At 36.8% G+C, this 16,572-nt stretch overlaps 1 protein-coding gene across 1 annotated transcript; it reads left to right on the forward strand.

Moving 5' to 3' along the window:
* Positions 1-1,134: 1,134 nt before the first annotated feature.
* LOC147157188 (uncharacterized) lies at positions 1,135-9,152 on the forward strand. Its single transcript, XM_086064626.1, has 6 exons — positions 1,135-1,904; positions 1,996-2,158; positions 2,549-2,609; positions 3,679-3,744; positions 7,744-7,809; positions 8,950-9,152. Exons 2-6 carry the CDS (start codon positions 2,124-2,126, stop codon positions 9,112-9,114), a joined length of 393 nt encoding a protein of 130 aa, XP_085920752.1. The 5' UTR covers positions 1,135-1,904; positions 1,996-2,123; the 3' UTR covers positions 9,115-9,152.
* The last annotated feature ends 7,420 nt before the right edge of the window (positions 9,153-16,572 follow it).

Consider the following 16,572-nt stretch of genomic DNA (forward strand, 5'->3'; position numbering starts at 1 on the left):
CAGCTGGAGGCAGAGACAGAGAAACTGTCAGTGCCGTATATTGATTCATCATTTAACATCCCACCCTGCCTTTACAATGTAACATCTTTCTGTACACCAGTGGCCAAATGTTTTGAGAATGACATTGATTTTCTAAAAATCTCCAGTGCTGACTTATTATTATTGTTTTTTTATGATGGCAATTTGCATGTACTCCAGAATGTTATAGTGATTAGATGAATTGCAAAGTCCCTATTTGCCATGAAAATTAAAGTAATTTCCTTTAGTGACCTTACAAACTTTAAGTGAAGAAGGCTTCAGGGCACCCAAGAAAATCCAGCAAATGCCAGGACTATCTCCCAAAGTTGATTCAGCTGCGGGATAAGGACATCACCACCAGTGTAGAGCTTGCTCAGGAATGGCAGTAAGCAGGTATGAGTGCATCTACACCCATGGTGAGGGAGTAAGACTTTTGGAGGATGGCCTGGTGTGACCAGTGAAAAGGGGATTCCATAAATACAGACCAAAATAAGAAAAAAAGAGTTGAAGTTATTTTCTCTGATTAACCCCCTTTCCAAATGTTTGGGGCATCCGGAAAAATGCTTGTCTGGAGAAGAAAAGGTGAGCGCTACCATCAGTCCTGCTTCATGCCAAAAGGAAAGCATCATGTGACCATTCATTTGCAGTGTTGCTTCTCAGCCAAGGAATTGGGCTCGCTCACAATTTTGCCAAAAAACACATGCATCCATTACTAAAGTATAGTACTAAAACATCCTCGGACAGCAACTGTATGACAGCAGCAAGGTTATTTTATTTACTAAAGCAAAAAAACATTTTCGTTAATGAAAAAAAAAACCTTTTTAAAATCTGAAACTGAAATCACATTTTATGATTACAAAATGATCTATAATTCTAGCAATAATATCCTTTGTTTTCGTCTGTGGTAATTCATTTAATATATGAGCCTTTGGGGTTCATTTTAAATGTGATCTATTTTTTTTTATTGACACTGTAAATCATAGAACAATAGCCACTCTTATCAACAAAGTTCATAATCCAACGACTGAACCAATTTGTTGATTTGAACGGGATTTATTATATTGCCCTGAGTACGGAAGTGACGTCATCTAGCAGCCCGATAGAGAACCGCCCCCGGCTCTATTTACTTCACGAGATGTGATGGCGTGTAGCTGTGCTAATGAGGTAGGTTTGAAGCTCGAATTTTTCCTGTTGTTGTTGGTCGCTTGTGTACATTGCTCCCTCTTTCGCGAAAATGATTTATAATGCAAGTCCAGTGTAAGTGCAGCTAAGCTTACGTTAGCATACCTAACCATCTGTTGATTATGATGGATGCAGCTAATTATTTAGAATTGCTACGCTTCTGTTAGCGACGGTTAGCATAGCAGAGCTAACCGTCTGTTGAGTAAGATGAATGCTAATTGCAATTTTTAAGAGGAAATCAATAACAGGCTGGTTTTTGATGTGAAAATATACTATAGCTTAGTATTACCAGTACAGTATAAATGAAGTATTGGTAAATTGCTGCATTTGTGTTTACTTAAATTTGTTCTTTCAATAGAAATATTTCAGTAAAGTCTGTTAGTGTTCATTACATTTAATTTATGCAAATATTTAGCAGAGCTGTGCTATCCACTGTATTTTATTTTCGTTGGCACATTTACTGCACACTGCACAGGCTATTATGGTACACTGAAAGTCAACTTCAAGACATTTGCACCAAGTTACCTATCAAACTGATTGAAACTCATTTTTTTCTATAGCTTTAGATCATTATCTTCAGTGAGACATGTCAGTCATGAGGCCACAGAGGGCAAAAGTTAAACCCAAAGAAGAGGTAGCATACTTTTCATCCTTAGGTAAAGACAAGAATGGCTTCACCATAAAATATATTAATTAATTCAAAGGTGAGTATTGGTAAAATATTCTTTAGTATGGGTCTAGTTTTCATTATTGTTATAATGAAATATTTCTGTTGTATCCTTTTTTCTTTGTAAGGTCAAGGAGTGTTCAGTTCCTGCTCCTTTCAGAAGAGAGACTTTCCTACTGAATATCGAGGAGAAGTTCTAAGCAAACAGGAACGTGAAAACAGGCTGAGAGTGTATCATGATGCCCGGAAGGTTTTCATGTTTGAATTTCGCTACAATGGAAAAACACTATGGTATGTTTATATGGTGTGTTGTCACACTTAATTTTGTTTTTTTGGGGGGATATCGTGCAAGGTTTGACAAAACATAAAAGATTAATTAAAACTCAAAAGCAAAAGTACATTCTTTTCTCAATATAATTTTTTTATTTTTTTATTTCATTTTTTACAATATTGTGACTTGTTTTTTTATTTTACTTTTACAGTTATCGTGAGTATCGCTAACCTCACAATATCATGTTAATTATCATATCGTGATTTCTTATGACATTTGGATATTGTGTCATACATGTGACATACTAGAATTACTGGTCGCACATTCATGATTACATGAAATTATATTATAGCAGTCTAGTCTTAGTAAGAATTTAATTGTATTGGTATTTTTCTATTCATCTGCCCCAGGTTTCCACTGAAGCACAACCTGATGAAGACACAGCTATCAGACTGCGCCAAAGTTGACCAGGTGACTAGATTTCTTTTTGAATGTTGTTGAAATCAGTTTTCCGAAGCAAGACATTAGTGGAGGGTGGAGATACTAGGGCTGCACAATATGTGGAAAATATCTTGCCGCACGAATGACTCATGCAATATGTGTATTGCAAAGACGTGCAACAAATGAATATTGGATTAATTGTATACTTTAGTCTGAGGCTAAGCGATATGGCCAAAAAATAAAATAAAAAGTATTTTAAACCAACCATCCAGCATTCTGCCACCACTTGTGCAAAATTACAACTCACAATAACATCTGGATGTAACAGAACATAACAACAGCTTTTAATAATCCAGAAGACAAAATACATTTCACGATTTAGCAAATTTTCAACGATTCAATTTAAATTTAATTTATTCAATTAATTTGATTTATTGCCAGGCCCTACTTGAGTCTGAATTTGACCAATCAGAGACAACATTAATTGCGCATCGCCATACAAGAGAATTGTATCGAGGAGCATTACTAACAAAAAATAACTTATTTGGATAAGACTAGATCACAATGAGCATGATTATTTTTCTGCACGTACGTGTATTTCTTTAATTAGATTATATAGATATATATATTAGGTCCATGTTCAATGTCAAAATAATCTCCATCACTGTATAAAACACCCATGTCGCATGTTTTGTCAATACTGTGCAGACCTCACAGGTGCATAGTCTTCACAATGTCGTAGTTGTGAATAACTGACACTCTGAGGACAGTGTATTTACACACTGCGAATGTAAAATAAGTTTTCAGGGGTTTGGAGTTACACATACAGTCCTCATAATTCATACTCTGGTATGGACACTCTGAGGACTGTGTATTTTCTATTAATTGTTTCATTGTGAAAAATAGACGTCACCAATTTACACAAACCACTAGTGCTGACGGATTATTTATTTTTCAAATAGCAAATAAAATGTATTTGCATTCACAATACTTTAACCTATTCATTGTTCTTTATGTACTGTAACTGTGTAAATGCACAGGTACAGTCGTGTTACTAAGAATTTAATTTTATATGTATTTTTCTCTTCATGTGTACCAGGTTTCAAATGAAGCACAACCTGAAGACATAGCTAAAGATGTAGCTGTCACAGACCAAGTTGACCAGGTGACTAGATTTGTTTTTGAATGTTGATGTTGAAATACATTTTTCAGAAGCAAGACGTAGCACAATATATAAAAAAATATTTTGTCGCACGAATGGCTCATGCATATACTGTATGTATGTATACAGTATATGTGTATTGCAAAGACATGCAACAAATGAATATTGGATTGTATACTTTAGTCTGACTTTGACCAATCAGAGACTACCTTAATTGCGCATCGCCATACAAGAGAACCGTATTGAGGGGCATTACTAACAAAAAATAACTTATTTGTATAAGACTAGATCACAATAAGCATGCTTATTTTTCCGCATTAACGTGTATTTCTTTCTTTGGATTATAAAGATTTCTCTATCTTTATCTCTATATCTATATATCTGTCTCTCTATGTCTCTCTCTCTCTATATACAGTATATATATATCTATACATCTATATCTGTATGCATGTGTGTGTGTGTATATATATATATATATATATGTATATATATATATATATATATATATATGTGTATATATATGTATATATATACATACATACATATATATATATATATATATATGTGTATATATATGTATATATATATACATACATATATATATATATAGATATATACTGTATATATAGAGTGTGTATGTATACAGTATATGTATAGATCTTTTTTTTAGGTCCGTGTTAAATGTTTAATCTCCATCACTGTATAAAACACCCATGTCGCATGTTTTGTCAATACTGTGTAACCCTTGCAGATACATAGTCCTCACAATGTCGTAGTTGTGAATAACTGACACTCTGAGGACAGTGTATTTACACACTGCGAATGTAAAATAAGTTTTCAGGGGTTTGGAGTTACACATACAGTCCTCATAATTCATACTCTGGTATGGACACTCTGAGGACTGTGTGTTTTCTATTAATTGTTTCTTTGTGAAAAATAGACGTCACCAATTTACACAAACCACTAGTGCTGACGGATTATTTATTTTTCAAATAGCAAATAAAATGTGTTTGCATTCACAATACTTTAACCTATTCATTGTTCTTTATGTACTGTAACTGTGTAAATGCACAGGTGGTCGTGTTACTAAGAATTTAATTTTATATGTATTTTTCTCTTCATGTGTACCAGGTTTCAACTGAAGCACAACCTGAAGACATAGCTGAAGACGTAGCTGTCACAGACCAAGTTGACCAGGTGACGAGATTTCTTTTTGAATGTTGATGTTGAAATCCATTTTTCAGAAGCAAGATGTTGCACAATTTATAAAAAAAAATATCTTGTCGCACGAATGGCTCATGCAATATGTGTATTGCAAAGACATGCAACAAATGAATATTGGATTGTATACTTTAGTCTGATTTTGACCAATCAGAGACTACCTTAATTGCGCATCGCCATACAAGAGAATTGTATTGAGGAGCATTACTAACAAAATATAACATTTGGATAAGACTAGATCACAATGAGCATGCTTATTTTTCCGCATTAACGTGCATTTCTTTCTTTGGATTATAAAGATCTCTCTATCTCTATCTTTATCTCTATATCTATCTATCTATATCTATATATCTGTCTCTCTATGTCTCTCTCTCTCTATATACAGTATATATATCTATACATCTATATCTGTATGCATGTGTGTGTGTATGTATGTATGTGTATATATATACTGTATATATAGAGTATGTATGTATGTATATATATATGTATATGTATGTATGTGTATATATACAGTATATGTATAGATCTTTTTTTTAGGTCCGTGTTAAATGTTTAATCTCCATCACTGTATAAAACACCCATGTCGCATGTTTTGTCAATACTGTGCAGCCATCACAGGTGCATAGTCCTCACAATGTCGTAGTTGTGAATAACTGACACTCTGAGGACAGTGTATTTACACACTGCGAATGTAAAATAAGTTTTCAGGGGTTTGGAGTTACACATACAGTCCTCATAATTCATACTCTGGTATGGACACTCTGAGGACTGTATTTTCTATTGATTGTTTCATTGTGAAAAATAGACGTCACCAATTTACACAAACCACTAGTGCTGACGGATTATTTATTTTTGAAATGGCAAATAAAATGTGTTTGCATTCACAATACTTTAACCTATTCATTGTTCTTTATGTACTGTAACTGTGTAAATGCACAGGTACAGTCGTGTTACTAAGAATTAAATTTTATATGTATTTTTCTCTTCATGTGTACCAGGTTTCAACTGAAGCACAACCTGAAGACATAGCTAAAGACATAGCTGTCACAGACCAAGTTGACCAGGTGACAAGATTTCTTTTTGAATGTTGATGTTGAAATACATTTTTCAGAAGCAAGACGTTGCACAATTTATAAAAAAAAAAAGATCTTGTCGCACGAATGGCTCATGCAATAGGTGAATTGCAAAGACATGCAACAAATGAATATTGGATTGTATACTTTAGTCTGATTTTGACCAATCAGAGACTACCTTAATTGCACATCACCATACGAGAACCGTATCGAGGGGCATTACTAACAAAAAATAACTTAATTGGATAAGATTAGATCACAATGAGCATGCTTATTTTTCCGCATTAACGTGTATTTTTTTTTTCATTGGATTATAAAAATATATAGATATAGATAGATCTTTTTTTTTAGGTCCATGTCGAAATAATCTCCATCACTGTATAAAACACCCATGTCGCATGTTTTGTCAATACTGTGCAGCCCTCGCAGGTGCATAGTCCTCACAATGTCGTAGTTGTGAATAACTGACACTCTGAGGACAGTGTATTTACACACTGCGAATGTAAAATAAGTTTTCAGGGCTTGGAGTTACACATACAGTCCTCATAATTCATACTCTGGTCAGGTATGGACACTCTGAGGACTGTGTATTTTCTATTAATTGTTTCATTGTGAAAAATAGACATCACCAATTTACACTAACCATTAGTGCTGACGGATTATTTATTTTTGAAATGGCAAATAAAATGTGTTTGCATTCACAATACTTTAACCTATTCATTGTTCTGTATGTACTGTAACTGTGTAAATGCACAGGTACAGACTTGTGTGTTACTAAGAATTGAATTTTATATGTATTTTTCTCTTCATGTGTACCAGGTTTCAACTGAAGCACAACCTGAAGACATAACTGAAGACGTAGCTGTCACAGACCAAGTTGACCAGGTGACGAGATTTCTTTTTGAATGTTGACGTTGAAATACATTTTTCAGAAGCAAGACGTTGGCACAATATATAAAAAAATATCTTGTCGCACGAATGGCTCATGCAATATGTGTATTGCAAAGACAAGCAACAAATGAATATTGGATTGTATACTTTAGTCTGACTTTGACCAATCAGAGACTACCTTAATTGCGCATCGCCATACGAGAAACGTATCGAGGGGCATTACTAACAAAAAATAACTTAATTGGATAAGATTAGATCACAATGAGCATGCTTATTTTTCCGGATTATCGTGTATTTTTTTTCATTGGATTATAAAAATATATAGCTATAGATAGATCTTTTTTTTTTAGGTCCATGTTCAATGTCGAAATAATCTCCATTACTGTATAAAACACCCATGTCGCATGTTTTGTCAATACTGTGCAGCCCTCACAGATACTTAGTCCTCACAATGTTATAGTTGTGAATAACTGACACTGAGGACAGTGTATTCATACACCGTGACTGTAAAATAAGTTTTGAGGGCTTGGAGTTATTATACAATTCATACTCTGGTCAGGTATGGATTCTCTGAGGACTGTGTATTTTCTTGTTTTTGTTTCATTGTGAAAAATAGACGTCACCAATTTACACAAACCTGTAGTGCAGAAGGATTTATTTATTTATTTTTGTAATGGCAAATAAAATGAGTTTGCATTTACAATACTTTAACCTATTAATTGTTCTGTATGTACTGTAACTGTGTAAATGCACAGGTACAGTCGTGTTACTAAGAATTGAATTTTATATGTATTTTTCTCTTCATGTGTACCAGGTTTCAACTGAAGCACAACCTGAAGACATAGCTGAAGACGTAGCTGTCACAGACCAAGTTGACCAGGTGACGAGATTTCTTTTTGAATATTGATGTTGAAATCAGTTTTCAGAAGCAAGACGTTAGGAGTGAAGAGTGTAGAGTAGATGCTAGGGCTGAACTATATAACTAACAAATATAATCACAACAATTTTTTATGCAATGTGTATTGCCAAGACGTTCAAAATATTGTATCCAACAATAAGCTTGTATGGGACTAAAATTCCTACAAGTCAACATTAAAAATATCTCAAATTGAAGATTTGTTGGCAGTTTGGTGATTTGGATTATGCACTGTAGTGATCTTTTGTTCCCATTAATTTATTTATGGTGGATTTTAGAGATGAACTCGCTATCAATTTTATTTTATTTTTTTAAACAGAAGTGTAAACATCAGGTAGTTAATTTACTTGTATCAAGCTTGGATAAATGTGCTTTATGTTTTGGACCTTTCGCTGCACTAGAATGGACTGGCATGATGGGTATTTTATAATTGTCTCAATCTTAACGACTGTCTGACTCGGTAAAATAGAAAAGTCTACTGTAACTGAAGGACTGTATCACACAATATCTGTTTTAGGGGCAATGCCATAGATTAAGCATATTAACTATCCCTCTTGTTAAATGCTTCATCTCATCTTTCGAATAAATGTGACTAGATTTATAATAATCTTTAGTATGTGCACAAACTTTAGGTTCTAAATGCTTTTCTAGTTTGCTCCAGCATCTGGCACATATCCCGTTTAAAAAAAATGCAAAACTGCTTGATGATGAAGACCTTTGGTAAATTAACTTTAGCACATTAGCCCATCAATGGCGGGAGCTACTTCTGCCGCGAGCGCTCGACACTTTTCTCAAGCTTCTACTTCGAGTGTAACATCACTAAGTAACAGCGAAGTAAAGCTAGTAAATATTTATGACCACCCGCCAAAATGAATTTTAACCCGCATCTGGCAGGTTAATTTTAGAGCCACTGTATATATGCATAAGTATGTGTGCATCTACTGTATATATGGATATCATTGCTGTCCTGTGAAAAACACGTTTCCATTTTTAGGTCGCGGGCTGCTCTCCGGTAGCTCCTATGATGGAAGTGTTTTTCACAGAACAGCGACAATATGTGTATGTATGTATGTATGTAATAATTGTTTTCGTTTAAAAAATTAGGTTGCTGATGTATCCAGTTCAAGTGAGGATTCGTTAGCAGAGGAATATGTTCCAGATTCTCACAGTACTTCGGACACTTCCTACATTGAACCTGTTTCAGAAATTCAGAAATCCGAAGGTATTTCAGGAATGAGCTATGAGAAAACTGCTCATCCTTTAAGATGAGAGGTAGTCATGTTTTAAAGAATAAAATGTTCAATGTTCACTGACTCTTTTGCATCTGGTTTCATGTCGAGCTTATCCATTACAAAGCTGTGTTTGACCTAGATAACCTGTTCACATAAGAAGCAGTTTTATTAACATACCAGTTTCAGTCTGTCCTAAAATTGTAAGTTGTAACATGAGCACCATGTTAAAACTTACAATTTTAGGACAGATCAGGTATGACTTTGCATTTCACAGTATTGTTATGTACAACAATGTGTCCTTATATCAGGTAAGTCATTACACATCAATGCCATTTTAGTTTGTGTAAAGTCAGAATGCCAGAACTTTCAAATCACTTCAGTGACATGGTTGCTGTGTGTTGTGTAAACTTTGTCCTTGTAATGTGAGTTGGTCCTCATAATTACCATTTTTGCAATGGGCGTGGCTTATTTAGGTCATTATCTATGTCCTCACAATTACGGATTTTTTCAGGTTTTTCTTTTTTTCGTGTGTTGAGTTTTTTCAAGTTTTGAAGTGAAATTTTCCTGGACAACCCCAAAAAAAAATTTTGGGTGCAAGTCCCATCTCTCTGGCATTAGCAGAAAGGGGTGTCCCTGTAATACACAATTAAACCGGTTTGGAAAAAATGTCCTCATAATACACAGAGGCAAGTATGTGTGGGGGTGCGTGTGTGTGTGTGTGTTATTATTGTTATATATCACAAACGTTTTTTAATAAATAAATAAATTAATAAATAAATAAAATGTCGACGGTGCAGACTTTTAGCTCACTGGTAGCGTTCTGCACTCCCAAACCGGAGACGTGGTCGCAACTGGGGCTCGGGAAAAAATGGTCAATCGCGGAAGGTTGGCTGCTTGGAAAGTACATTTTGGGGCAAATAAAAGGTTGAGCTTAAAATAATGTCATTATTAATTTGTCAAGTAAAACTTCAAAAGAGAGTTATGTTTTTTTGTATTTATTTTGCTGCTTAATTAAACAGTAAACGAATAGTGAACACAGATTTTGGGTGTGAGTCTGGGCTCTCGTAAATAGATGTATATACTGTATAAGTAGTATACTGTATACTCAGGCTTGGGTAGTAAGAGAATACATGTACCGCCGTTACGTAATCAGATTGCAAGAAAAATGTAACTGTATTCCATTACAGTTACAGGAAAAAAACATGTAATCAGATTACAGGTACATTTATTAAAAATGGGGATTACTTCGAGGGATTACAATTTCTACGATGAGAGAGAGTACGAAAGAGGGTGAGAGAGAGAGAGAGAGCGAGAGAGAGAGAGAGAGAGAGCGAGAGAGAGAGAGAGAGAGAGAGAGAGAGAGAGCAAGAGAGAGGGAGAGACAGAGAGAGAAGGACAAAGCAAGAGAGAGAGAGAAGGACAGAGTGAGAGAGAGCGCATGCGAGTGTGACCGTTGCTACATGTCGGGGAGGTGGGAACAAACGAACTGACTAGTCGTGCCCTCCACACACGGGCAGTTTGAAAAAGCTTCACGGACGGGAGGAGGAAATAGCGACCGGTATTCACTGGAACTTACTTGGAGCGAAAGTTTGAGCTAAGAATCCAGCGGCATGCTACGCGCTGTAGCTTCTTGCAAGTTAGCCCGCTAGCCTACAACCATAATGTGAGTTACACCTTCCAAACAAATCTTCCTCCCACCAATTGACTATTTAAACATCATGCACAACATATACACGGCTAAACTTGTGACTGGGATAAAAGTTCCTTTTGCAGTTGATCTCACACATCATCATCCTCATTGGATGACTATCTATCTATCTATCTATCTATCCTTCCATCCATCCATCCATCCATCCATCTATCTAACTGTGAGGTGTGGTTGCTTTCAGTGACAGTTCGAAAACAGCATATGGCCTTCACTCAATCAATCAATAGCCTGCATGCTTTTTAATTACACAAGGATTTTTGCTATTTGTAAACTGCCCGGGTCCCTATCACCCGCAAATAGCAGTGGCACATTGTATAGAATATATATTGTGGTGATATTTATTTGTATTTTGTCTTCATGAGCATACTCAATCATTACTTTAATATTATGGTACTTGGATTACGTTATTAACTAAATTTTTTACAGGTAACTTGTAATTGTAATGGATTACATTTGAAAAGTAACCCTCCCAACCCTGTGTATACTGTAACCTTTTATTAACAGTGCATGTCAAAAAGTGACTTAACTATTCTACAAAAAACTAAATAAGTTAAAACTGTTAATAAACGTCTTCCACAATTCATAGAAAAAGATAACATCCCTAGTTGTTATGGTAGAAACAAGGCCAAAGTAAAACAAATCAAACTGTAAGCACAAAGTTAATCATTTTATGCTAACTTAGCCTTATTGCACACTGAGTGGTGGAGCTGGAAACGACTGAATTGCGAAAAAAGATGCAAGTCAACAACTCACATCTGGCGATTGACCCTCACCCATAACCACAACATAACAAAAACTGTTACCTCCGGTGTTCTTATTGGGCAACGTTTGTATTTTATTCATTTTTTTATTGAACCACAAATAACAACGCACCATTGTCAAGAAAGGAGGGGATTGTCCGAGCATTGTAAGGTTAGGTTAGGTATAATAATAATAATAATAATAATAATAATAATAATAATAATAATAATAATAATAAGGTAGAAAGATGGACAAGAAACAATGGTACAAATGTGGATCTTAGAGGATCTTGGCAAAAAAAAAAAAAAGTGAATTGTATGACTTCAGCAACAAAAGACTTTAGAGTAATAGTGTAGTATTTTTATTTTTTAGTTGATAAAAGGCAAAGGTATAAAACCTTGGGTCAATACTGTTCTTTTAGAGGTGGACTGACATTAAGTAGTATTGACCCAAGAGCGCTGATCTGAAACTGATGTTCGTCCACCCGACAGATTTCCCAGCAGCACTTGCCCTTGAGGAATCCTGCAATCAGCACAGATGTGAATCCTTTCCATTTCACCTTGACCTTTCACAGCAAAACCTTGTCACGCATCCCAATGCCATTTATACCCAGCGAGTGAAATATTCAAACCATGGGAGATGACTGCTTTCAGCGCGGGAGAGTCTCCCCACCCGTGTCCCCTCGGCATCTATTTTAATAAGAACCATAAATGAAACATTGCTGTGGGGCGATGTAGTAGCCGCAGCATGGACCAACAAAGTGTGATTTGGGAAAGTCTAAGCACGATATGCTGTCAAACTCACCTCGCATGCTCGCTCTTTGAAAATAAAAAGAATCACACTCAAAGCATAAGGGAGAGCAGATGGAAGTTAGAACACATCACATCTGTTCATTCTGTACCTATCACATCTTCCGTCAGCCATTGCAAAAACACAAACAGACACCTAATAGTGATAAATGGTTTCCTCAAAATACCATTTAGAGTCTTTCTTCATTCTGTCAGGATCCATCCATCCATCCATCCATCCATCCATCCATCCATGAGTGTGAACAAAGCACGATACACTCACTCTGGCTGACGAGCACAATGACAACAAGAACGACAAGAACGGTCTTCATGTTGCTCAAATGAAGATCCAACAGGATTGTTGTTCTTCCTCGGCATGGCCTCCTTTAAATGCAGCCTTCCTACCCCAAATTACCCCAATAAAAGCCTGTAGCCAGTTTAATATTAATCTTTTCTTCTTCTTTTTTTAAGGAAATTACCTTCTTACACAATAGTACACAAACATGTTCTCCAGGTAAGAAAAAACATTACACACTTTATTGCGACACATTGTTGACAATAAAAATACAACTTGAAGCAATGTAAGAATGATTCCCAGTGTTTTAAAGGTTACCTGATACTTTTATTCTTAAGTATGAGAAATAGCCGAATCGACTTTGAACAGAAATGGTAGACTTCCTTTGCGCTTTCGAACAAGGATTTTTGAGACTTTTTTGTGTGTCTACTCATGATAGACATGCCCACCAAATTTGATGTTGTTAGGAGACACAGAGTTTAGGGACGTAGACATCCAAAATCATGTCAACATTTGCGCTTCAATGCAAAAAGATAGACTTCCTGTATCTTCTTTGGCTGATTATTATTTTAAAAACTCCCTGAAACATCCAAATTCACCCAAACATTTCCGCATCAAACCAAAGTCAAGTCAAGTCAGCCTTAGCTGTCACAAAGGGCTTTACAAAATCAAAAAGAAATGGCAGACTTCCTGTGTTTTTCCAGTTTAGCGTAAATTGGGTCAATTAATTATTACATCAAATAATTGGTTGATTCATTACAGTTAAGGTGGCTCGGGCATCTGGTTCGGATGCCTCCTGGAAGCCTCCCTGGGGAGGTGTTCCAGGCATGTCCCACCGGCGGGAGGCCCCGGGGACGACTCAGGACACGCTGGAGAGACTACATCTCTCGGCTGGCCTGGGAACGCCTTGGGATCCCGTCGGAGGAGCTGGCTGAAGTGGCTGGGGAGAGGGAAGTCTGGGCTTCCCTGCTAAAGCTGCTGCCCACGCGACCTGACCCCTGGGATCCCCTCGGAGGAGCTGGCTGAAGTGGCTGGAGAGAGGGAAGTCTGGGCTTCCCTGCTAAAGCTGCTGCCCCCGCGACCCGACCCTGGATAAGCGATAGACGATGGATGGATGGATGGTTGATTCTTTAATTGGAGGAGATGAAGTTTAATGTCTAAATTAATCTTGAGCTCGCCTTTCAGAGCACCACATCGGTTTTTAAGGCTATATTCCACTCAGCTGTGAACGTTGCCCAACGTTGCGAATGTTGAATTGGCCAATACTAAAATGGTTGTCTCTGTCATTTTGCAACATTTCTGCCCCTTTTTTTGCAACGCTTTAGTGACATTTGAGACTATGCGCCAAGTAACCTGAAATTTGAGTCAAATTGACCCACACAACAGATGAAAGTGATTATTTTTTGTTTCCTTTTTACTAGAAGATGTCATTATTGGACATTTTTCTCCAGTCCACATCATCACTGTGATATGTTATGTGCACACCACACTGCCCTCTTCATTTCACTTATTTCTTGGTCTATTGTGCTATAAAAATGAGTATGGCATCGACAAGTATTGCCATCATTTAACTATCACTCCTACCCATCTCAGGTTTCATATTCTTTTTTTGAGAAAGAAAAAAAAGACGGCGAACACGTACAGCCAACCCGTGTTTGTGTGTGCAATCACGGTTCATTATGGTGGCATACGAATAGCGTGACTGATTGTCACCAAAATGTATGAGCACATGTACAGACATGCTAATAATGGTCTGCTTCAGCTATCCTTCCTTCCTTCCTTTAGTCCTTCCTCTGGTCTCTTGATGTTTCCCTAATCATGTTGGAATTCAGATGTATCTGGGGTTGGTGAATGATTCTGGATTTGTAACTCTTTGGATGGAGGGTGATGCCTGGTTGTTGCTTCATCTTTCCTTCCTTTGACCCTTCCTCCGGTCTCCTGACAACTTCCCGACTCTGGTGGAACTCGGAAGTATCCGGTTTAGGTGAAGGGTTTCAGGTTTCAGGTGAATTAAAGAGTGCTCACATGCATGCACGCACGCACACACACACACGTATCCACACAGACAAACATACACATGCATGCACACAAAAAAAGAGCGATGGTAATGATGATGATGATGATGATGACATGTTTACTCGGCAAGGCTCCCGAATGAATAACACTGAGCTCTCAGAAAAAATAAATAAATAAAAAATAATAATAATCTGAAAATATTAGAATGAAACTGGCAATATTTTGGATAATAATTAAGCATATGCATAATAACGCTTTTGAATATTATCCAAAATATTGCCAGTTTTGTTCTAATATTTTCAGACTAAGATTAGTGCATGTCAAAAAAAATTGGGGATGATATTTTTGAGCTGTCCTGTGCACTGCCTGTGGTGCATGGGCACATTGAGCACTTGTAAAACATGAAATACAAACTAGAAAATATGTTCAAAACGTCTTCAAGCTAATTTTTTGTTTTGGAAATATGATTTCAATGCGTGTGCTACCCAAAGCAGAGCAGTACTTCTCCAAACAGAGCATGCTCCAACACAAGCACTTTTACCATAGTGTATGGGCATCAGGGTGAATTTATGAATGGGACCTTGGAAAGAACTTTGCCGACACGTCGAATGATAAATTACGACGGGATTACAATCAAATATTCATGTTGGCAAAACAATGGATTGGCAAGGAAATGTTGAACATGTTCAAAATGTCGCATTTCTTTATGAAGTTCCACACCTTAGTAACACATATCGATCAGTGATGCAGTGGCTGTATCGGTCATGGGCTTTCCTCTATGAAATTGACACATGCATCGATGCATCGGTGATGCCGGACCCATTGCTACCCAGCAGCACGCTTTACTCCAATGACGTCATAATCAGGTGAGTTTTAAACATTTAAAAAAACGTCTACCGCCAACATTAAGGCATCTAAAAAGTAAATGGTGGGTCAAATTAACTTGAAATCACCAACTAACATTAGCGTACAGCATGTATTGTAGCGTTGCAGAAATAATCAGGCCTAGCGGCGAGCTAGTATCCGTCCATCCATTGTCCAGTCGTGGGGGTGCTGGAGCCTATCCCAGCTGTCTTCGCTCGGAAAGATTACTGTCGGCTGTAACCACGCCAGGACAACAACAAAAGACGCTAACCGGTGCATAGTTGACAAAAAGTCTCCTGTTGCTTTCACGGTCCTTCCAGACTATCAGAAACCACAGCACCCATGAGCAACATTCAAGAGTTGTTAACACTATTTTTAAACTCAGCGAGCATGCATTGTTACAAATGACACAACCCTGCAGGCACATTGCTTGAATAGGCAGGTATGCGCTCTGTCTGTTGTTTTAATATAAAGCCACAGCAGTTCACTTCCTTCTTTCTGTAGGGGACCAGAATGGTTGTTGTACAGTGAACGTGTTTATTTAGATGTCAGTATCAAACAGATTACATCCACGTTTAATTATTCAGGTGACGAAAAGAATCGGATCGGCATAGCATCGTATCGGCCGATCCTCAAGGCTGCAGTATTGGTATCGGATAGGAAAAGGTATCGATCCATCCCTGGTTAAAACACTCACACAGTACACAATCAGGTTTAGGTTATGTGCATGTTTAATTTTTCTAATCTACTTGAAAACTCTAAATACTGAGATAGGAAAGAGGAACAAGTAAGAATAAAAAAGTTTAAAATAAACAACTATTACAAAAAAAATCTGAATGGTCTTAAGTGAGGTGATGGAATTTCTTTAATCAGGCAAACATGGGACCAGAAGTTAACCTTACCACCCAATAAGGGACTGGCTAATTAATTTACTTTTCTATTATAAGGCTTAATGACAGATGTGCTCTTTGGATGCTGAAATGGATAGTGGGCTGTCTGTCTATGCCTTGGTTCAATAAACGGTGCTGAACACTTCTAATATATTAAAAACACACACACACACACACATACACACATTACCCA

This window comes from Leptonotus elevatus, chromosome 20 (genome assembly GCF_054856555.1).
Source record: "Leptonotus elevatus isolate MCC_2025b chromosome 20, RoL_Lele_1.0, whole genome shotgun sequence".
NCBI classification, from domain to species: Eukaryota; Metazoa; Chordata; class Actinopteri; order Syngnathiformes; family Syngnathidae; genus Leptonotus; species Leptonotus elevatus.